We start from the raw sequence: 23,841 nt of genomic DNA on the forward strand, positions 1-23,841 counted from the left end.
TCATCTCTAATACAGCTTTCAGCAGATCACAGAGCAGTTACACATCTGGCTATAGGCACGGCTGTGCATATTTATCTGAGATAACTCTACAAAGCAGCATGGAGAGATTTATGTCAGCAGAGTTTCCATTACTGGCAGAATGACCCTTGTAGCTAAATCCCAGAATGCCGCTTTGAGATGGCTCTATGACCCATGGTGAGGACCCTCCCACTAGGAGCTCCTACAGATGCAATGCACTGCCACATCTTTTCCTCATGGGTTTCTGGTGAGTTCTAGTGCATACGGGTCACAAAAACCATTATCAACATGTCACTTGCTTTTATTTAAAATAAGAATCCACCTGTACAAGCATACATACATACATACATACATAGGGCCCTGCCTACAAAGGGAGAGATTTTGTGTTTGAAGAAGGAAAATAGCCCAGTATGTTTTCCATGCGAATCATCAGGACATTTAATTTATCATTTGCAAATAAAAGTTAATATGGAAGTGACCCAGGTAATGAGATACTGAAAGCCCTCAAGTCAACTCCTGCATTTACATGCAAAACACACATATGCCACTAGGAAATGGACCTTGGCTTTTGAACAAGTTTCATGAGGAAACTGTTTTCTGCTTTGTTCAAAAATTGATTTTTTTCCGAGTCTGAATGTAAAAAAAAAAAAGAAAGAAAGAAAGAAAAAAAAAGGAAACCCAGACAGCTCAGCAAAGCATTAGAGTCAATGCTATTACCTTTTCATGCAAGAACATTCATTTAAATAAAGCACCTCCTAATGATTCATCCCCGTCCCATATGTACAATGCCAGCTACAATATCGGCCTGTGAAATTACTTCCCAGCAGTCAAAGCCTCTTCTTAGAGAAAACAGGGAACAGTTGTTAGGGCAAGCACACACCCCCAGAGTTCAGTGCTACTTCCTTTGCGTAGAACTAAGCTCCTGCCACCGTGCCCATTTGGGAAAAGGTGATGAGGCTGAAGCAAACTCTCCTCCTCATCATGGTGCCAGGCACTGAGCTGGGAGCTCTTGCTGCAGTCCAACTATATTGGTTCAAAAACTGGAATCTGGCCAGGAGGTTGGTGCCAAGGGCTCTGTGAGATGATAGTTAGGCTCTTTTTCCAAGCTTGCTTCCTTTGGGCTGTGGCAGCCTCCCCTGGATTTTACTGCTCTCTAGTAAAGCATGCATATGCATTTCTGGGTGAGCTTTGCAATTTGCCCCGTAGGGCAAGGCTTCTCTGATGTGCTCACCCCAAACAAGGAGGCAAAGGAGAGAAAATGGTCCTCCTCTGCTGAAGAGGACCATTAACACATCTGCGTCCAAAGCTGATTTTAGCTTGTAAGCCTGCAGTTTCATATTCTACCTGCTGCACTCCTGACCCCCTCAAAAAACCTTGGGACAAGCAGCTACAGACAACACGTTCCTTACTAACAAGGAGCTGGTTCATTAGGCTTAGGGACAGACAAAAGCCTAAATATTTTCACAAGAAAGCTAAGAGGATACAAGTGGAGTGTATTTGCAAGCCCTGCCACAGCCAGGGCTCCTTTATGCGCTCACAGTATCACTCTGTGCACTTTGTTTACTTTTTGTTATTTTACTCCCGCTCCTCTTATTTGACTGTCTTTTCCACTCTTGTTCTGCCTCTCCTTAGCAGAGACCAGTGCCACAAGCTGCCTGAACATCTGACCTCAAAAGAGGCAAGTGGCTGGAAAGTTTGATAATTCCCATCTATGTACCATACACATCAACATCCTTAATCCTCTTGCCACATGCAGAACACATGATGCACTCCACAGTTTAGCCTTCCTAGTAACTCTGCTAAACCCATGACTTCTCAATTTTAAGAAACCAGAGCATTTCTTGAACAACGAAGTGTTTAAAAAAAAAAAAAAAAAAAAAAAAAAGTACAATCACCTCTGCAAAAAGGTAGGATTACTACTTGTATTACCTGTGTTAACTCCAGGGTGACACAAACGTGTTTACAACCTACTGTAACCTAGAGAAGGCTTTCAGGGAGTTGTGTTTACAGAGAGAAAGTTGGATGCACAACTCGGAGCTAAAGAGTACAGTGAAGTCAGAGCGAGATCCAGAAATAGCAGACCCTCAGCAACACAGCACCGCTCCTGCAGCCTCTTCCCAGCTACCGCATGCAGCCAGCATAACTGCTTGGCACCCAGCACTGACCTCCCATCACGGCCGATGCTGTGCTCATAGCTGCCAGAGGGCAAATGGAGCAGGCACTAGGCCATGGAATTAGGTTTGTGAAAAGGAGCATCACATGTACTCCTCCATAGCCTTGCAGAAGAGATGGATTCTTACTCTGTACCCAAAGGTGGTCTCTTCACGCACAGTCTCACTCTTATTTAGCTGCACTCCGAGATCAGGCAAGGAAAAAATCAGAGGTGACCAGACAGGCAAAACATACTGCTAACCACCCATCACACCAGATTCAAACTCAGCACTGGAAAAGATTCCCAGTTGATGAGCCTGGAGACCAAATTATCCCTGGCTGGATAGCCCAAGAACAAGATTCTCCTTTTTCCTCCCCACATTGCCTTGCCTCTTTGCTACGCTTTAAAGTTGGAGAAATCACCTCAAAAATAAAATCACAGCTACACTTCGAGATCATCTTTTCCAGGCTTCTTAGAGGCTGCCAATACAGGAATGAATAAATGCTGAAAGATCTCATAGGATTTAATTACTGTAAGAACATACCTCAGCTTATAAGAGAAGGAAGTAGTCTGTATCCCTCATTTTAGACCTAGTCCAATAAAGATTTCACACAGCAGAAATTTTCAGAGAGCTTCATTATATCCTCACATCAAGAAAAATGGTCGTAGATGATGAATTCTGGGTCACACTAAGCAGCGGGGTGGACAACAAAGCCAATAAATCTTTCTGACATACAAAAAACAGGCCCCACCCTTCAGTTCCTTGAACCTGCAGAGATATGATCATACAGGATGCACCTGGCAAGGTAAATTTAAATTAGCAACATGGAAACAAGCACTGGAAAGCATGCTTTGCTGCTTGTAAAGTGCCAAGAATTTCACACTGAGGATTCTTACAAAAGGTCCTGGGCATTTTCACAACAGAAATAATAGCTTCCCATTCTGTACCATGGATTAGGACATTCATAGCTTAAGATCTCAGTGACAGAAGCTTAGTATCTACTAGCTACATTCTTCCTCTTACAATCAGTACTTTCTGCAATTTTTCAATACTCCATTTTCTTTTAAAGCATTACCCAAACACTTAGAAGTCTGTAGAATACAGTCTTCACGCTAGGGTTCAGAACAGATCTTTGGATTACTATCCCAAACCTAAATCCTCCAGAATTTGGAAAAATCTCAGTCTGGAACAAAAGCCCATGACTGATTTGAGGCAGTTGCCAGAGTCAGTGGCATGCTAAGGTAATGCTTTGCTTTTATTTGCTCTAATTACATATTTGTTTTTAAATACATATTTGCTTTTAATGCTTTAATCACACAGGAATAAGGAAGTTTGAGTGTATGTTTCTGCTATGTAAGCACTGGCCCCATATTCTGTCCTTCATGCTGTTGGACATTTACAGACTGATTTTCTTGAAGGAAAAAGCTATAAGCTTCTGTTCTCATAAAAGGCTGGTTTATGATTTCATGAGAAGCTGAAAAGAACTGTATTGACTTAGCAACAAGTAACTGGAACAGTTCCCATTTAAAAGGGGCTGTGAAACCTGACTGCTGCTCAGACAAGACCAGTGCTTCCCTTCTGAACCACCTGCCCACCAAGCCAAAGCAAATATTTTCTGGATTAAGGAACTGTGAGTCAGCCTCCCTGAATGCTCTACTCTGCTACTGATAGTGCTGTGCTATCGGAGGCTAATCATATCATCTGTGCTTCTGGTTCACCCATGTCTCAGGCTGGCAATGGGACTTATGTCTTGTTTTTCTGCTTTCCATCTCCACATTCCCAGCCTTCCACTTCTGCTTCCTATTACGTGATCCTCATCTTCCCCAGATGCCATTTTCTCAGCTGCTTCTTCCTCCTTTTCTCTGTGCTTCTCATTTTTGAGATGCTGCCATGCTGCAAGAAGTTCCCTGATCCCTTGACATTTTACTTATGTGATGAGATGAGGTGAGGCTTATGTTAATACGAATTCTTTAAACATGCAGCTGCTGGTTACGTGTTTCAAGACAAGGATTAGCTGTCAGCTATAACAGGTGGTCAGCTGAATCAGTGGTGGTTAGGCGTGTGTCCAACTGTACCTTGCTTTGTTGTGAATCACTGAGAATAAATACTTGCACCAGTGTGGCCTGCTTTCAGCAGCTCAAGAAGGAAAGTTAGACATACTGAACCCCTCTTGTTCTTCCTCCACTCCTCTCCCTTACTTCCAAGCACTAGCCGAGACAAATTAACGTAGTACTAATGTCTACAGTCATACTTTCATGTAGCATTTTTCTATTAATTCCTTTCTGGCAAGGAACACCTAATCAGCAGGTAAGCACAGATCAAATACCACAACTACCAGTGAAGAAGATCTGCAACTGGCGATTTCTCTTCCCCATTTGGAAGTCAGTGTAATGTCACATGAAACTGTTGAAAGTTGCATTCCCTGCCTCTTTTCCTACAATCCACAGCTTTGAGTATAACACCTAGACCCTCTTCAATCATTCTCAATTTAATAAAAGAAGCATTCATAATCTAAAGTGTGCATTCTAATTTTGAGAGCCTGAAAACAAAACACCACCAAAAGGGTTACCTAGGTATTTCTGCAAATGAATAAAGGGAGAAATGAGTTTGTAGTGTAGTCCATCCATCCTCCCCACCCCACCAATATCAATTTCGTTTCATGGCAGATGCGAAACAACTGACAGAGCTGCTCTTATGGGTTCTGTTGTTTGTCCTGACCAGTCCCTGCTGACAAAGAAGCATCCAAGATCTGTGCAAGGACTGCTCTTTCGTGTCATGTCAGTGTTTATCTATCGCAACATTTTCTATAAGAAAAGCTGAATTCTCTAGGTGCCTCAGAGCTTCCACCTAAATAACAAACAACTGAGGGTTATTTAAACAAGTCACTGCTCTCACCTGGCGATAGTCTTCCCTTTATAATGACTGACATCCAAGCACCTCTTTACTGCTGCTTTTTCTAGAAAGCCAAGAACTCCCTTCATGCTCTCAATGAGGCACTGCCTCTGTCAGTCTGCATTTGTCAGAAACCCCAGATGTCAACTCAGTCTCCTGGAGAGATCAGACTACCTTGCTGCTACTCCAGCAAGGACAAAAGAATTGCAACATCCCCTTTGGTGTTAGGATGAATGCTTGCTCATCTACCTTCTTTCACTTTCTGATTTAGTTTTAAAGTACTCTTTGCATTATGGAATCTTACAGGAAAATGAGTACCTGAAAACTCAAGTTTTGATTGCTAAGTCTCTCCCAGCTCTCGTGGCTCTGTATTCACAAATGGCAAGGCAAATGAAGCAGACTATGCATCTCCACAGGAAGCCTCCTGCTTCCTAAGCCTTGAGGACTTAGCTGCTAAAGTTGTTTTTATATTATAGACGGAGATTTGCTCCCTTGTTATAGCCCTTCTGCTTCTTCAGCTGCTTGTTGCTGTGTTCACAAAGGTCTCCCATTAAATAAAGAATGAAAGAGAAAAAAAATTCTTAATGTTGAGTGCCTCATAAAATAAAATTAAGAAAAGTAAGAGACCTGCTGTGCCTCATTCAATTCCATCAGCTTCTTCCATCATCTCTGATGTGGCTGCTTTCCTCCTCACTAACCGTGAATTGCACTGAATAGGTAGTGTTTTCCCTTCCACATCAAGAATTGATTACATTCTTCCCTTAGGACCAGATTCTACTAGGTCCTAAGTGCTATAAACCCCATTGACATTTTAGTGCAAAGAAAAAGCCTGCTGATATTGGCAAGGCTGGGCCTGGAGTTATAACCTAGTGTCATCAAAACCTCATAGCCGCTAGGCAAGCTAGCTTAGTATTTATTTGGAGAGGAAGAAGAAAGAGAGAAAGAGAGAGAGAGAGAGAGAGAGAGAGAGAGAGAGAGAGAGAGAGAGAGAGAGAGAGAGAGAGAGAGAGAGAACAAAAGAAGCAGGTAAATATGTTGCTTTTCATCACAACTAAATAGGAAGCTGGGGTCTGGGAGTACTCCTGGCAGATAAGAGCCAAGCTGTTTTGCAGAAGTTTGTGTCTGGACTGAATTAGTTTGGCAGAACTGGACACAAATGATCACAGTCCTGCTCGCCAGGCACTGTCCACTCTACCATATAAGAACTTCACAGCAAGATGCTTTCACAGGGCCTAGAGAACTTCAGTGACAGTGTTCAGGACTAAAGAAGCCTAGCAGATTCAATTCAGCCTCATTTTAGCAGAGCTGAGTGCACACTTGAAGTGGTTCTCTTATCAGCTTCAATTAGGCCTGATCTGCCTAGTGGGTTTTATACACCAGTATAACCAGTTTGATTCAAAAAACAGTTATTTCCCTTTGCCCCCCCCCCCCCCCAGAATATTGATTTTCTTGTAAGAACAGCAGAACAGAACACTACTATAACAGCTTCCACGTTAGTCTGGTTTTAGCATGTTGCTATACAATATCATTCAAGCAGTACCAGATATGTATTTATAGAAAAGCTTATGATTTAAGCATGTGCTTACATGCTTCTCTGGATCCAAAGCATAATGTGTTATATTGAGATCCCTTAACACTCACCTTCAAGTTTTAATTTGTGCCACTCATAAGTCAAAAGGATGTTTAACAGCCTTGTGTTTTTCTCCAGTGGAAACGAATTTCCACAGCACGCACTCATTGTGCAGTCAGCCATTTCAAGTTATTAATCCTTCAAGCAAGAGTGAGCCTGCAATATGCATGCTGGTAAGACAGGAGAGAGATGTCTTTTCACTATAAAAATCCTCTGTTGTCTTTCCTGCAGCCTAATTCCCCTCTTTTTAGGGCCTTACCACTTTCGCTCTTCTCAAACCTTGGCAAGCAAATCACAACTGATGTGTTCTGGGAACACAGGATTTTCCTTTCAGTTATGGGTCTTAATGTTAGTTTCGACCATTTATATCTGATACCAAAATTATTACTGTTCTATCTAAAAATGTTTATTAAAAGTTAATTAAATGCAATGTTTAGGGAACAATCCAGTTACCCAGCTTGCCATTGAATTTCAGGCATGTAGCTAAAGAAACTTAAGCTCCTTGTAGAGAGAAGCAAAAAGGAGGTGCTTTTGGGGAGACATCAAAAGGGATCTCTCTATTTTCAAAAAAATGCTTTCCTCTGTTATTTAAGTAGCCAACTTCCTCATCTACTACAAGAGAGCAGGTGGAATCATTTCATGTGAGAAGCTGCTTTACATAACTTGTGATTGCTTGCAAGTTCACTTCGCAGAAACATGCACAGCTGAATTTTGTCCACAACTGGAGAATAGGGCCAAGAAAGATGACAGGAAAAAAGCTGCAACTTCTTTGTCCTAGGGATCAGGAAAAGGCAAGTGAATTCTTCTTTGGAGACAAAGGGAGACTTGTGTTTGTGCACACTTAACAAGGCTTTTTACTCCAAAAGAAACACACAAGTTGTACTGAAGTGACAGAAAGAAGGCAGGATTCTCTTTTCAGTGTAATACACAACAAAGCATAAGGCAGGCAACAGGAGTACATGACTCTGTTGTTTTACAGGAAGCTCCAGAGTAGCACTGAAAGCTTTTTACTTCTTAGAAGCGGATACAGTTGCTTTACAAAGCCAAACTGTTTTTCCTCGGTGTTTGTTCTTCCACATACAGCTATTTTTCCAGCTGCTTTGACAGTGCTGCTAGCAGTGCAGCATTGTTCACTTTCATATTACACACTTCTGCCTCATCATTTCTACCATCCTTGCAAGCAACATATGCAAAGGCTACTCCTACTGAAGAAGTAGGTCTCCATTTCAAAGCAGAAGCCAATCTTATAACAAGTTTTCTGGGGTACAGTCTGGGAGTTAAGCGCTGATCTCTGCCAACACTGATCTCCTTAAGGGTCTCTTAGGCTTGAGTCCAGCAGAGACTACTTGAGACAGATGCTCAACTTTAAATTACAGTGATCACATTATTCTTAGGCACTAGTCCAACATTATACGGAATTGCATGTTTATGAAGAAAGGATAAGCATGTTTCCTATAGCCCGGTGTTACTCCAAAAAAATGATTTAGTGGTAAATATACTCTAATGTCAAGTAAGTGATGGAATCAGTAAACAAACCAGAAATTTCCAGTTTGCCACATGCATATCTTTCTTGAACTTTTTCATCACTTCTGCTTTTGCTTAAAGAAAAAAAGATAACTATAAAAGAATGTGTAGTGAGAAGTAGAACACACAAAGTCCTTAAAGACACTGCAGAAGAGGAGCTTAAAGACACTGCTTAAAAAAGCCCTATCTTTCAGTTTTGAATTTGAAAGCTTGCTTACCTTCTCCTCTTCCTTTTAAATTACAGACAAGATAACTTAAGTAGCTTTCTACACCAGTGCTCAAACAGAAAGCAAAACTTAAAATGTATCTGTGCTTATCCTTTCTTTGAGAAGCATTCATGCTCCACCAGTATGAGTATACAGGATACAGAACAATGAGCTCGGCTAGTCTCATAAATAAAGGAGAGACATACTAATACAGCTTAAAGAAATATAACACTGTTTTCTTTGTAGAAGTTGCCACTTGTTTTCAGTCTCCTGTCTCTCAAACCAATGTTTGCAGTGTGACAAGCTTTCCAGGGTAGACTGTGCCAGAGAGGCAAGAACCGGACATAAGAGACCCAATCCCTGCCCCCACCAAGAGGAGAAAGAGGGAAGAAGGCAGATTATTTCTTAAATGCTTGATGCAAAGAATTTGACCTATTACTCGGTGCATTAGCCTCTAAACTTCAACTAGTCTCTAAACATTCAGTAGCTAAAGTGACGCTTAAGCAGGATAGCGGCAGGATAGCAGCAGGGCACCTAATGGAGTACAGAGGCATTCACACCTGTTTCAATTAAATGCTGGCCCAAAACTTTACATAGAGGCAGCTGCCATCTCTGAATTGCAACCCTCATCCAAAGGGAAGGTGGTTTAATCATAGCATAACCAGAACACATAGAAAAGCACTGCTTTTGTTGGATCTTAAACTCAAATTTTTAAGTGTCACGCAGCACTCCTTCCAGCTTTTCAATGCTAAGTTCAGCATTGTGGTGGGTGTGACAGTTGTTCCAGATCCGTGTGTGTGGGTGATGTCATATGTGAACATCAGCCGTGGTGGGTGTGGGTGAGCAGCGTGGTCTAGGGGCACCTGGCCATCACTTTGGTATGTAAAGAGTCATGGCCGTGATCTTTATGTGACACTATGAAGACAATAACAGGCGGAGTCTGGTTTCATATGGCTTTGTCTCGCAACATCAACTGGCTGTTGTCAGAGGAGATGCTTTTAGAGCCTAATGGCTCTTCTCACTACAAGTCCGCTGTCTAATAAGAACTGAACTCCAGCACACCATCTTTCAGTAGGAGTGCTTCAAGGGGCTCTCACCCCCATCAACTGTTTCTACACAAAGTGGCTGAGAAGTCAATACCTGGAAGACGTTTACCTTCTCCTCCCACAAGGATGGAGCTGAGTGCACAGGACAGAGCAAAACTGCAAAAATCCTGGCTTACTAAGACACAAAGTTTAAAAAATGAACCCCTGCCCCAGAGTACCCACAATTTTAACAGGATAAGTGGAGACAGGGTGTCCAGCAGAGCCTAGAAGAATTAAAAAAAGGAAGTTTCAGATTGACTAAGAATATGATGTTAAAATGGCAAGTATTAGCAGGATCTATATTCAGATGTAGGAGAAACATTCACTTTTATGACAGCAAAGGATTCTAGGAAGCAAAGTACAATTAGATGAACTAAATGCTGCAGCAGAGTAGAACAGGCTAGGAAAAGGTTATAGTATAGATTAAAAGGATTCAGCAGAAATGGAAAGCTTCAAAGTAAAGTTTTGAACTGCTTTTGTTATACTTGTTTCTTGCTCCTTTTCTGATTAAAGCATTGTGCTGAAGCATTCTCCCTTTAGCTGCGCATTTCAGCTTAAAGAGAAAGAATCCCATCTCCTTTTTATCTTAGGAAGAAAGCTGACTTTAGAACAATTGGTGGCACACTGCTCAATGTCAAGGTGCTCCAGGTCAATACTCAGTCTTCTTCTCTCCCTTTCAATCAATCTTTCAGCAAAAGACCTGAAGAAAAGGCATGGTTTGCATTTTAACATTTCACTCGACTTCAATATCTGTCCATAAAATGCTATCAAGTGTTTCTACTTCAGTATATAATACAAATGACTGCTTTTAGAAAGAAACTAATGCTTATTTAATTTCTTTTCATTGATTCAGAGAGTAATAGCCAACAACTAAAAGTACAGAAAAAAGTTAAAAACTGATACAATCTTGACAACGGCAATAACAGTGTCAAGTCCATTTCATATTCCTAGAAGAATTTCATATTCAGTGCCTGCTTTACAGTACCATGTCAAAAATATCCATAGCTGAATGTTTCAGACTCACCATCTGTCCCAGAAAGCAAGCAGGTTTCAGACTTGCAGATACAGAGCTCAAATGGGTTTGCATTTACCCCAGTCTGGTGGGATTGTAGAATTAGGTAGAATTAGCTTCTGGCTGTATTCCTACCCCTCCTAACTGAAAGCAGCTGTGCCTTGTAGAGAAAGAGCCAAGAGAAAGAAAGGAAAAAAAGTGAGGCCACTGCAATTTTCAGGTACACAGAGATTTGGGATAACCTAGGTGTGATCCAGCTGTCAAGCAAGGATTTTTGCTGCAGTTTTCAATAAAACTCATGAATTTCATAATATAATAAATTTAAAAAATTTGAGGACAGGACACTGGAAGCTGTAATAGCTGTGGCAGAGGAAAAAATGTAGGTGGTCCAAATCTTGTTTAACACATATGTTTGTTCCTAATCCTCAAATACTAGAAGTCCCATAACAAGAGCTTAAGTGAATCCAAGTTCAAGGGTTTAAGGTAATACCCTAAAATGAGAAAACAGTAAGTCTGTAACTAATATTTTCAAAGTGAAAGAAGAAAACTGGCAACCCTAGGCTCATTTCTCTGATCTCAATACTCCTCAAATACTGGACAGATTTGTAGGAAAGACAAATCAAAGACATTGAGACAAATACAGAGCAGGATGAATTACACATTGTATCAAAGACAGGTCACCTTAGATACTTACCTACTAAAAATGATTCTAAGATACTACTTATAGCTAGTTGACTTCATCTATTCTGATTATAGCCAGGCACTTGCTAAGTGGCAGTGATGGGGATTAGTAAAAGTATTATCTCCTCTTTACCCAGATCCTTGATTGAGAGAGTTATCTGGGTGAAGGCACGTGACTTCCGGCAAGAGACTGATCCTGTTTGTTTTCTTCCTAGAACATAAGAGTGCAAGAAGTGAGTTTATGCCTAAGATACTAGTGGGCAATGCTGAGCTGAGGGCCAGATCATCCTACTAGAAGTAGCTGGCTTTGCTGGCCAAAATAAGTTTAGAAGGGAGCATACGCAATAGAAAAAGATGTGGAGTCATGTACTTAGAGACCAATAATGAGAGTTCTTCCTATAACTGGGAGCTGAAATCAGAGATGGTATCTGAAAAGTCAGTTGGGCATGATTTTTCAGCAACATAAAACAGTGGCTTTCTAGGTAGCATTAAGCAGGCTTTTAGTGGAGATAGTGACATATTAGTATCTTTGAACAAGTAACTATAACACCTCACTTGAAATTCTGTGCAGCTTGTTACCAAAAAGCTGATCCTAAGCTGAGAGAGTATTGCTACTAGAATAAGTAGAGGTATAGTCTTGCAAGGGAATATTGAGAGAAACCTCCTGTTCCTTTTTCATCTTTAGCCTAGGGAAAAAAAAAGCAGCAAATTTCTTTTGAATATATTTGAGGTAAGTATCAGGAAGACAGAAGAACTAAGCACCGATATTACAAGATGAAACAATTCTGCAATGCTCACAAAGTGAAGAAACATCCTTCTGACATCCAGTCCATGAACTATTGAAATGTGGAGTAGACATTTGGTGGTCCTTCCTTGACAAGACATTTGTTACATGGTCACCAGTTACTGCAGGCAACTGGACTCTGACTTGGTTGGGCCTGTTCCAGTCCTGTGCCCATCTTCCTCCAAACAGCCCTCCTGGGTTTCTGTTGGCATTTGGCTGCAAGAAGGCCCTCCATAGCTTATGAGAGCCACTACATCCCTCCTGGAGAGGGAGGCAGGGACAGAGCTAGGCACCATTGGAGTTCTACATAATTAGGTGCCTAAGTGACTCCAAAGTGCGTTACTGCTAGCCTCATAAGTATTCAGATGGTGCTGCATCAGGCATCCCTGACACCGCAAGTCAAGCTTTTAATCCAACATTAGTGTGATTTTCTTTTGCCATTTTCTCTTGAAAGTTTGAGGTACTTCAGTCACCTTTTGAAGTGTTTTCTCTGCAACTCAGAGTTATTTTAGCTTTCAGACTGAACACATAGAAGGAGCCTCAGAATTAGTCACTTGAGTAGAGATACAAGATTCATGGTCACCCCACTCATTACCACGGGATGAGAGTGATAACAGTACTCCAAGTAACGTTTAGGCATGCCTGGCCCACTATACTTGGGAGTGGGAAGGGGGACAGTTTGAAATTAATAGATCAGAAAGCCTTCTGCAAGCACACAGCTCTTTCCCACAGCCCATACAGCTCCCTCTCTGCTACTGAAGCAGAGGCAGGAAATGCAAGTGGGAAGACTTTTGCATAGCACTTTAGCATACAGCTTGCTACTAAGATGCTTTCCACCATTTGCATTTATCTTAACCAATCTAAAACAAAGGAAAAGAGTGCTGGAAAGCACCTCAGGAGGTCATTTAATCCAGACCGCTACCCCAGATCAACATTTACACTAGCTGCAACTTTCTTGTGACAAGTTAGTGCAGCTTTTTCTTTGGTCTCCAGTGACAAACCTCACATCTTCTACAGCACTGCACTGTGTTTGAAAGTTTCTACCATGTTTGATTTAATTCAGTTTAAGCTTGTTATTCCTTGTATTTAGTTTCTATGGCATTTAAGGCAGGTTATTCCCTTTTCTACAATAGCCTTTACTTATTTGTAAGACCACATTTCAGTATTTTCCTTTTAAGCTAAATGACCCAGTTGGTAGATTTTTCTCCTCAATCACATCCTCTTGACACTTGCTTATTTGCTTCTCTGTAATTGGTCCACGTCTGCATTGGTGACCCAGACTACCTCTCCCAAATGGCAAGCCAGTCCCATCACAAGTCTTGTACACTCCTCTGGTTATATATCTGAGGAGAGCATTAGCCTTTTTCACAACAACACAGCAGTGAGTGACATTGATCTTATGTGCAACTTCAACCTCCCTTTCCTTTCTACTTTCTCTTCCCCTCCATTTTGCATTTGTGCTTTTAATTATTGCTGTCTTCAAGCTAAGCATCTCTCTTTTGAACTGTACCTTGTTCTCCCATAGGCTATTTCAGGCTGTCAACAACCTTCTGAAGCGCTAAGCTCAGAACCAATAATGCAGAGGCCGTTCCTGCCTCGAGAAGTTACCTCCTTGCTTCATATAACGAATCCAAGCTAAGTCTGTAGGGGAGCGCACACAATGACAGTGGCAAGTTTCCTCAAGGCTTAGACAGCTCTAACTATGCACAGCTGCTCCACCTCGTTTCACCAGAAAAAAATAGCAAAGGTAATTTCAGCCATGAGGAACTTGCAGAGCACCTACAAATAGAAAGTTAACAAGTGTACAGGAATTCAGAGCTATCTCCCAATAACTCAATTACAGCAGCAGGCCTCTCCATGAATGATGGGAGGTTTAGTACTGAGAGCTAGAGTCCTTTACACAGGAGAAGTAGAGAGACCAGACAGTAGTTTATGGAACAGCTGCCCAAATGAGCAGTACTAAATCGCTTTTTACCACCTTTTGTACAAAAGAGACATTACAAAAAGGAAGTATCATCACTTTTGCAAAAGCATTTGTTTCACTGGACACTGCCAACCCTCACTGTCCCTGCCACTCGCACCCAGTCCTCTCCTACACCCCTACCCCCCACCCCAGTCCAGGCCCCCACTTCAGCCTGGTCCGGGGCCATCAGTCCCTACCCCTGCCCAGCCACAGGCACCCCAACTCCCAGAAAGACTAGAAGCCCTTTGAAAGAATAAGGATTTATAACCATAATGCAACATATCCAGCACAACATATCTAAGAGCCTCTCACACTTTCTAAGATCAGCTTGGGAATCTCTTGACCCAAAACCAAGGTGGTTCAGTTCTGCCAGGCCATGGTAACAAGCAAGGGTTTGAGAAACAGCACCCTCCCCTCTGGGGGAGACTTGCCACCTCTTGCCTTGCAGTGCTGTTGAACTGTTCTGCCTGTAGCAGGGCAGAAAGGAGTCACCCTAGATCCCAACCCCAAATGCCGCAAGCCATTTGCATAACTGCATACATGCGAGAGTTTCAATATACATAGCTTCTTCAAAGTAGTGTTTCAGGGCAGGAACTGACAAGACTTATCATTGCCCAAGCCCTACATTAGCAGGGTGCATCCTGCAAGCAGACAGCACCACAACATATATAGTGGAAATAGTCACCGGCCCACAGTTACACACAGATCCCAGGCTGCACACCTACAAGAGCTACCCACCAGGGAACTGGTTAGCATCTACCTTAAAAAAAAAAAAAAAAAAGAAAAGAAACGAAAAAAAAACCCCACACAACCACAGAGATGACGTGTGCTGAACAGTCATCCAACTTTCCACAACAGTGAATTTCATAAGTAACTTAAGATACTTTTTTTTTTGCTCCAATTTAATCTATTTCATACACACCCACCTCTCTGCCATATGTAATCTGAAATGAATCACAATTATAACAGCAGCTGCTTTTAGTCTTTTTTCTGCTTTTGCTTCACTAGAAATAACACTTCCATTTGCACCCACTGATGTTGTATCTCTTATGTCGGTCCAGTAATCTTCCTGTTCAGTGCACAGCTATTTTCCCATGCACACACACGCAAGGACATATACGATGTTTTTCACTCCAGTGTCTCCTGTGTATTCCTCTCTGACATGATTTTTCCACCCTTACAGCATGCCTCAGTGACTACACTTCAGTGTGAATGGGCAAGTCATACATATGAGCTAGGAAATTTACCCATTCAGCTCTTCAGACTGCACATACAGCAAGAGAGGAGATTCACTTCTGTCCAGGAATAGCTTTTGCAGCCAATTTGCTGTGGAAGCATGGAGAATCAGTAAAGAATTGTGCTAGGATTTCAGGTTGAGATGAAAAGGAAGCTATTTAAGCATGAAGAACGTCTGTTCTTTGTCTGAAATATTCTTTCCACAAAAAAAGAGATCAAAATATGCTCCCAATCTTGCCAGTTCTGGAAATTCTTCTGCTCCTTCCAATTCTCAAAGTCTCTTCCTTGTTTCCTGCAGAATAGCTTCTGCAGGCAATGCATAGGTCAGGAGCTGTCAAGAGCCTGAGCAACTTCATTGCTGCTCTCATGCTGTTTCTTCCCATTCCAACTGCAGCTGAGCAGCTACAGCTTTTTATTGCTGCAGAATAGAAGTTGCTTGTGTTTGCTCTTTATCCTCCTTGAAGGCAAATACAGTTTGTCAGTACAAGTCACATGAAGCCCCATAGTGTCTGAAAAGGCAAAATGGAAAGCATGTTTTCTATCATATGCCATTAATACCAGTCTTCTCCAAAGGCAGAAAAACAGGGGATATAATCCAAAGGTATCTATTAGCTCTACAGAGACTAAAAAAGCTAAGGAAGCTTATTCCCTTGCAGTCCTTTACCATACGAGCTCTGGCTTCATTTTTAAGAGACCCACTACTATGTGTCCTGTCATTTTCAGATGTATCCAGCAACTAACTAACATCCTGTTCTTTAAGGAATATGGAGCAGGAACTTGAATAAGCTCCTAGAAAGAACACCTTAGCACAAGGAAGCGAGATGTCAAATGCTTGTATTCTCATGCATTTGTCTTAACCACCTATTCCTTCAGAGTCCACTCATTTCTATTTTTCTAACATGCCCAATTTTGGCAGTATTGGAAATAAGGAGGTAAACAGAGAGGGGAAAAAAATCATTTCCTAGCACAATATCTACTGATTCCTTCTATTAGATATAGACCTTAATAGTATTTTAGGGATTATATTCCACTGATCTCTAGATAAAGTGTGCAGCTGTATCCACGATTACCTCCCCTTTATGAAGCACCTCATATTTCCAAACTGCTAAATCTGCTCCAAATTTTTGGAAGAATTTTGAGCATGGGGGGAAAACAAAACAAAAGAAGCTGGAAGCTTCTCTTAGGTCTTTTAAGTCTATGGCATCCATGAAGGCTTGTGAGCTTGCAGTCCATACAAAATTAGCAATTCAACTAAGCCATTAACATCCTCATTAGACTCAGCTGAGAGGCTAATTTCCTCTCCAGGTTGATTTGGAGGTACACTGACAAGGAAATTGTTTGCTCTGCTGTTTCTGTGATGTTGACAAAAGAATGTGGGTAGCTGTAGGAACTAATCTACTTCTTTGAAATGACCCCATCAGTAGCTGCAAGAAGGAAAAGAGTCATTTGATACCATAACAGAGCTAGGAGTAAGTCTGCTTTTTCTCTGTAAAAGGCTAGACAGAGTCTATGGAGAAGACCCTAATCTGCAGCACTTAGACTTTCATGTCTCAAGTACTGAACCAACAATGGTTGTCTTTATATAAGCAGAGAAAAAACAGGTTTTTCTGTGAAGTTTATCAGAATTTTACCGTATTCATCAAATGCAGAGCTATGGGCAAGAGAAGGAAGGGAAGACAGACAGTTAAGTTGCACTAAAACTTAAGATCCAGAAGGCTGTCATAGACTTGCATCACTCTGGTGATGACAGATGAAGAAAGATGTGCTCTAAGCCCAGTAAAACCATCTGAAAAGCACACTTAGATTTCATAAGACATAGGAGATATTAAGGCTTTGCATAATTCACTTATTTAGCAAAACATCAAATCCTTTAAGTCATCCTATAAAAGGATCTGCAAAATGATAGTGTGCGTCATTGTTATGTATTTATCATAATAAGAGCATCACATCACATCTAGGTAGGTATAAATAACTTCTCTTACTTAGAATACAAGAACAGCTTATATAGATGTGTCATTTTGCCCATGGTTACACAAGTCAAAAGAAGCCAATTTCTCTGATAAGAGAAGTAAGCAAGAACAAGTCACATCAGAGGCACTCTATCCGCTTACAATTAGAGAATTTGGCCCAGATATTTCTAAGGAAGAATCTGGCATATACAACTAAGTAGCATTCATAAGAGTTTCTAAAGCTGCAAGAAAACCTAAGTACTGACCTCAATCGAATAGGCCTCTACTGCCTTCAGGTTCAGTTCAGGATTTGAACCAAGATCAACACCATTATTAGATGATGGCATGTATATGGCCCTCTTTTATGGCCCAGTCTGAACCAAGAGCTCTTTCTCCAGTCTACCTGCTGCTGGAATCTGCCTTTCCACGCAAGTCCTCTACTCTTGGGAAGAGTATGTGCATTTTCTCTCTTCCAACTCCCTGCTCAGTTAAGATTATAGCCATTCAAATCATAAATGAAAACCTTTCCCCCCTTATCTACATCTCTTTCCTCTCTTTGGTTATTTAACTGTAACTTAATTATTTTACTCTCCTAAAACAATTTAGAACACAGGTCAGATGAACAACTCCATGCTATGTCGATATATATTGTGTTGTGTGAATCACTGGAGACTAGCTTGAAGGAACTAAATTCATTTCCTTTATTTAGCACTCATGCAATAGTAACACTGAAAGAATCCAAACGAGAGAGAAGTCTTACCAAGTGCCATGCAAACAGGCTCTTGCAATCAAACATACAAAAAATCTTTCTTACTGTGAGGGTGGTCAAACACTGGAACGTTGCCCAGAGAAGCTGTGGAATCCCCATATTTGGAGATATTCAAAACCCAGCTGGACACAGCTGTGAGCAGCCTGCTCTAGTTGACCCTGCTTTGAGCAAGGGGTCAGACTAGATGATCCCCAGAGGTTCCTTCCAACCCCAAGCACTCTGCGTGATCTTCATCCCCTGAACTGAAGGCCAACTGGCTGTGCACTTCCCCCATGCAACTCTTCTCACTAGCTAATCCACATTCAAGCAAACTTTTAATCTGGGTTTTAAAGGCATTTCATCTGAGCTTTAAAGGCTTAAGTTCCAAGTTTCAAATCACAGGCTTGGACTGCCTCTCCAAAAACACTTCGGAAGCATTGCTACTGTTGCTCAGGATATTTTAACTAGCAGATGGGCCTGGTCCAATGTCACATCCCTCACTATTAGGCAGAGCTGCTGCAATGTATGTGTGTAAGATAGAGAAGCCTATGAAACAGATTTTAGTCTAAAATACTGAAAAAAAGGAAAAAGAAAAAAAAAGAAAACTAATGACAAACGAAATATTAGAGATCATTTTATGCAGAAGCAAGTTGCAGATGCAGCTATATCTGACTGGCTCCCAGAAGTTGTAGCCAGTTCACTGCATCAATTTAAGGTTGCGCCTTGCTTCCCTGATAGCATCTGGAACATGCTGTCATCCTATATGCAGGCTCAATTCATCTGTCTCAGATAATGTACCCTCTTTGTACAGAAGATCACATCTCATTGGCCAGCCATGATGGAATAAGTGATTGTTTCCCATAATCTGGTCTTTTTGGAAGAGTATTCTCATAAAAAAGTAGATTTAAAAATGACTTTAAATATTCATTTAAACCTCTTCAAGGTGACAAGGAGAGCTTGATTGCTAGACATGGTCTATGCAACTTCCCTCCGAGAGCATGCTGTTCTACTGGCACGCGTTCTCCAAAGATGGTAACTTCACAGCGCATCCTATGTTTGACAAAAATACTCTGGAAGTCCATACAAAGGTAGTTATGCTCTCTAAATGTAGCCTGCTGAGGAGAAGCTGCTGCACACTTTCAGCAGGAAACACTCTTAACATTTTATCCTTGGGTCTAGGCCTAAGAACAGAGTTGTGAAGACATGGAAAATGAGGAAAACAGTAGCACTGATTGGCTGTAACTTTGCAGACTACAGCAGTAATTTTTGCTCAGACTTTCCTGCTATTGCTGCTACCCTACAACATTATCCCTAAGAACAGGGGTGCTTTTGCATCTGCAGCCCTTTGTTTGGGTTGCTCAGCTATATGGATGCAGGCAGCATTAAATGCTAGGAAATTAACAACAGCTATCCCAATTCAGGAAGAACACATTGCAGCAATATCAGGGAATTTAAGACCCTTTGAAGATCCTCCACAAAGAAAGACAAGAACCAATAAGACCTCTGGGTATTATAGATTGGTTTTCTGTCCAGATTACTGAACTAATAAGGAAAGGCACCCAGAGCCATCCAACTCTAAGAAAGTAAGAACACACTAAATAAGGGAAGTCTGAGGCAGCAGCAACTAGAATTCAAGGATGTGTGTGGATTACTGGCACTTACTAGCCTGTCGCTAAAGCAGTAATAGTTGCTTTCTTTACATTTCAATTATGTTTTCCCTATTCCAGCAGGGCTCTGTTCTCTTATTCTTTCTCCACTTCCACAATTAGCTCTGTTCTCCCCTCAGAGGAAGGGAAGCCAGATAAGCCCCAGCTACCCCTCCTTCCAAAATAAAAGCACTGTTTGAGCAGAGGTCAGAGCACCTTTCCTAGAAGCCTAAAAATCAGTTCTGCTTCCCCTTCACAGTGAGGTTTGGGGAGAACAGGAAGTGGAGGAAGCAAGATGCCAGAAACACACCTGGATCCAATATCTGACCATGAGTATCATCATCCTTTTAAAAACACATGCTGACCTACTGATAGACCTGTATTAGTCCGGCACTCTTTGTGAAAGGGAAGGGATTTGGGGACCCTGCCTCCAAGCTCTCCTGCTTACTACTCAAATGCCAGCACATCAGAACTCACATAACTGCTTTGATACCTGTGACAGGCACATGAGCTCCCTTGTTTCTTCGACCTATTTTAGTCGGAGCCACATCCTGCCACTAGTTAGATCAGTCTAAAAAGCAGAACATCACAAAACGTGCTTTATTTTTCTTAGCAACTAAAGAGAACAGTTTTGCAGAACAGCTTAACTGGAAATAACACCAAGGGCCAGCAACCCTTTTGTTCTAACCTCTGTGTTATTTCTAACACCTATTTTGGACTTCCACAAAGGAAGTCAGCTAAAATTATTCATTTCCTCCCTTCCCCTGGGAGACTAAGCACCCACTTCCCTCCCCCCCCCCCCAAGTGGAACATTAACTGAAGAAGTCTGAAAAAGGGGAGAGTTTAAAAGAAAAGTATATGCTGTCTGCATCACTGTCTGAAGTGTTGAGTAATAATGCCATCTAGTCACTTCTTTCCCCACATGGAAACCAATCCAGACCTTTCCCAGTATGTCAAATCCTGCCACAAGGGGCCAGGCAGCCATCACCACAAACACAAGCAGTGACTGACTACAGGTTGAAGCCATACTGAACCACCTACCTCTGCCTGCAGTCCCCAGCTCATTTGGGCCTCAAGTATTTCTGAGATGAAATATCTGTTAGCCTGCCAGTGCTCAGGACTAACTCTAAGGACAGATACTATGCTTTGTTAAGACACCAGTTCAGTTTCGAGGGTAGGAAGGAAAGGATAGCATTAAGTAATTTACTCAAAAAAACCCTCCTGCAAATTATAGTATTTTCTACTTCCAACATAGTTTAAGTGACTCTTCAGTTCTTCTTGAGAGCTTTAGCTCACTTTCACTAAGTAACTTAATCTGTTTTTTGGGGGGGTTTTTTGTTTTTTTTTTTTTTTTTTTTTTTTTTTTTTTTTTTTTTTTTTTTATGATCTTCACCTCCCCTTCCAGAAAGAGGCAGTCTCCCAAAGTGAACAGTTTGACAGTAGGTTGCATCCTAGTCTGAGTCAAGGATACATTTCTCAGCACTGATGTAGCAGAAGTCTTATGAGACCAGTGCAAGAGAACATTTGTCTTCTAACATCAGATGTCAGGTATTTACCACTAAGGACAGCAAATTAGATCTTGATACTTGAGATTTCACCCAAAAGGCACTTCTCAGAAGCTTTGGTGCTAACCTAAGATAACTTTTATCTCAGCCTAATGAAAAACTCTTCCTCTTAAGCTTGGAATCTGGAGAGAAAGGATCCTTTCATCCAACACATTTTAACCAAGAATATGGTTTGTTAGTGCTCTGTGCTTCACCCCACACTTTTTACTTGCATTTTTCATTACATTTGTCTTTTAGTGATTGAAAGATACTCTGCCTTTACAACAGACAGCTGTCTTCATCTCAGCCAAGACCTTTTGCTCAGTGAGTATGGATCCAAACTCTTGGGTCAGAGCAGCATCCAACGAAGTGACAATAGTGCAAGTACAATTGTGCTTAGCATGATTCTAATTGTAGTACAGGCGTGGCCTAAAATTAGTTGTCTACAAACCAGAATACAAACTAGAATTAGAGCAGCTTAAGTTATACAGTGCACTAGTTTCCATAATTTGTAATTTGAGTAGTCAAAAGTCCATGTTCCACACACAAAGCACTGCACCAACCAAACTGCTGCCAAACCCTATCACCATGCTATGAACAGCATGCGGTGTCTATCATCATCATTATGATGGAGAATGAAAGGGCAGCAGCAACTTCCATCTATTACTAGGAGGAAATATTCAAAGCAATACCCACACGCCTTTCTGCAGAGACTTCTGCATCTATTTCTGATCATCATAAATAAGACTCCTTTACTTTGAACAAAATCTGAATTCCAGAGTTAATAGGTCAAGTTAATTTTCTTTTTCAAACCATCAGTAAAACACTAATCCCAGTTCTATTTATGTTAAAATGTATATTACTTTAGAGTAATGATATAAGCCAGAAAGAGCAGAGAAATTAAATGATAATTGATGCTGAAATAGCATCACACCATGAGGCCTATGGTCCAGGATCTGATCTCAGATATGCTTATGAATGACAAGCGCCAAGAGGGCTCAGAGCGTTCTTTTAAGAGTCACATGAGCTTTTTGTATTGCCACATGATTTTTATATATATAACAGTGTCTAGACATTTCTGGAGTTAGAGGAGAACAGCAGCTTTTGTTAGCACATCTGTGAGGAGCATTACAGAACTTTCTCTGGGCACCAATGCTAGCTCCACCTTCCTCCCCCCGCCATCCCAATATTTTTCCTCAAATAGGTTTCTACCTGCCCCATTGCACAAACTTCAGCATACTACACCAAGTTCTGCATTTATTTTTTATAGCAAAATGAAGCAATTAAACACTAGAGAAGTCAGTGAAGTTTGACAAGCAACCTTAAGATGGGCAAGCTGTCAGCGCAGCTGAGGATGGCAATATTTTTCCATCTCTGAGCAGGATGCGTTATGTTTTATTTCGCATGTCAGCTATTCACAACCTGTGATCTTTTTTCGCAAAACCTTTCTGCTGCGCTGTCAACTTAGTTGTTCAAACGCGTTGACTAAGACGTTGCAACGGCTCCCTGTGAAAACCAGTGGAACAACTTGCCGTACGAGTCAGCCTACGAGGATCTCAACGCCGTGCGCTGTCACGCCAGTTCTCCCCTCAGCATTCACTGTGGCCAAGGACCGCGCGAGAAGGGTCAGCACCAGTGGTGGCTGCGCAGCAAGCCTGGTAACCGCGGGCAATCCCACCGCCGCCCCGGGAGCCCTCGCGCACCGCGCCGGGCAGGTCCCGCAGGCCACCGCAGCCCTGAGCTTCCCCACCCGGGCGAAGGGGCCGGGATCCAGAGCGCCGTCGGACGCGAGGCCGAGCAACCGCCCTGCTCCCCTCCGCGGCGCGGCCCGGCCCCGAGGGGCGCCCCTGCGCCGGCGCCGCCTCGCGCGGCCGCGCCATCGGCGAGGCCCCGAGCGGCGCCGCCGCCGCGCTCCGGACAGCGGTCGCCCGCGCCTCGCCGCCCCCGGCGGCACCGGGCCCCCGCCCGCGCCCGCCGCCCCCGGCGGCACCGGGCCCCCGCCCGCGCCCGCCGCCCCCGGCGGCACCGGGCCCCCGCCCGCGCCCGCCGCCGCGGGGCCCCCGGCTCCCGCCCCGCGCGTACCGCTGCTATCCTTGAAGTGAGGGGGTGGGACGTCTCGCAGCGACTGCGTCCAGCCCCCCTTCTCCGCTTCCTCCTCCTCCATGGGGCCGGGGCCCTCCGGGACGGCGCCGCCGGCGCCCTGCCGCTGCCGCCGCCGCTCCGCCGCGTCGGCCGCCGCCCTGGAGGCGCGGCGCCGGCCCCCCCTGGCCCGCGGGCCCGGCGCCTCCGGGCGCCCCTCGTCCTCCTCGTCGTCCTCCTCGTCCTGGGAGGAGGCGGCGGAGCGGGAGTCGGCCGAGGTGCTGTAGAAGGGGTTCCCGCTGCTGTCCTGGCCCGACTCCCCGAAGACGTCGTCGGAGATCTGCAGGCTCTCGTAGCGGGAGCGGGCCGCCTCCAGCAGCGACACCGCCTTCCTCCGCGCCGGCCCGCCGCCGCCCTCCGCCATCATCTCGGCCGCCGCCAGCAGCCGCCCGCGCTCCCCTCGGCCTGGCTCGGCCGGGTCCTGCGGCCGCAGGCAGCAGCCCAGCAGCAGCAGCGGCTCGGACACGGCGGCGGGCAGGCAGGCAGCAGGGGAAGCCCCGCCGCCGCCGGGGCTGAGCCCTGCCTCCCGCTCCCGCCCGCACCACCCGCCCCTATGTGTGTGCAGGGACATGGGGGGAAGGAGCCAGCTCAACATCTCCAAGTACCACATCCAGCCAATTACCGCGGCACT

The 23,841-nt window shown here is 43.3% G+C and overlaps 1 protein-coding gene across 1 annotated transcript in view; it reads right to left on the reverse strand.

Annotated features, from left to right (window-relative positions):
• The window catches only part of PGBD5 (piggyBac transposable element derived 5), a 76,027-nt gene extending 52,186 nt beyond the window's left edge, over positions 1 to 23,841 (reverse strand). Inside the window, exon 1 of the mRNA XM_064509266.1 lies at positions 23,154 to 23,841. Within this exon, the coding sequence (XP_064365336.1) occupies positions 23,154 to 23,820 (667 nt within the window). The 5' untranslated portion in view covers positions 23,821 to 23,841. The remainder of the gene's footprint in view (positions 1 to 23,153) is intronic.

The sequence above is a fragment of the Dromaius novaehollandiae genome, chromosome 3, assembly GCF_036370855.1.
Source record: "Dromaius novaehollandiae isolate bDroNov1 chromosome 3, bDroNov1.hap1, whole genome shotgun sequence".
In the NCBI taxonomy this organism is placed as follows: domain Eukaryota; kingdom Metazoa; phylum Chordata; class Aves; order Casuariiformes; family Dromaiidae; genus Dromaius; species Dromaius novaehollandiae.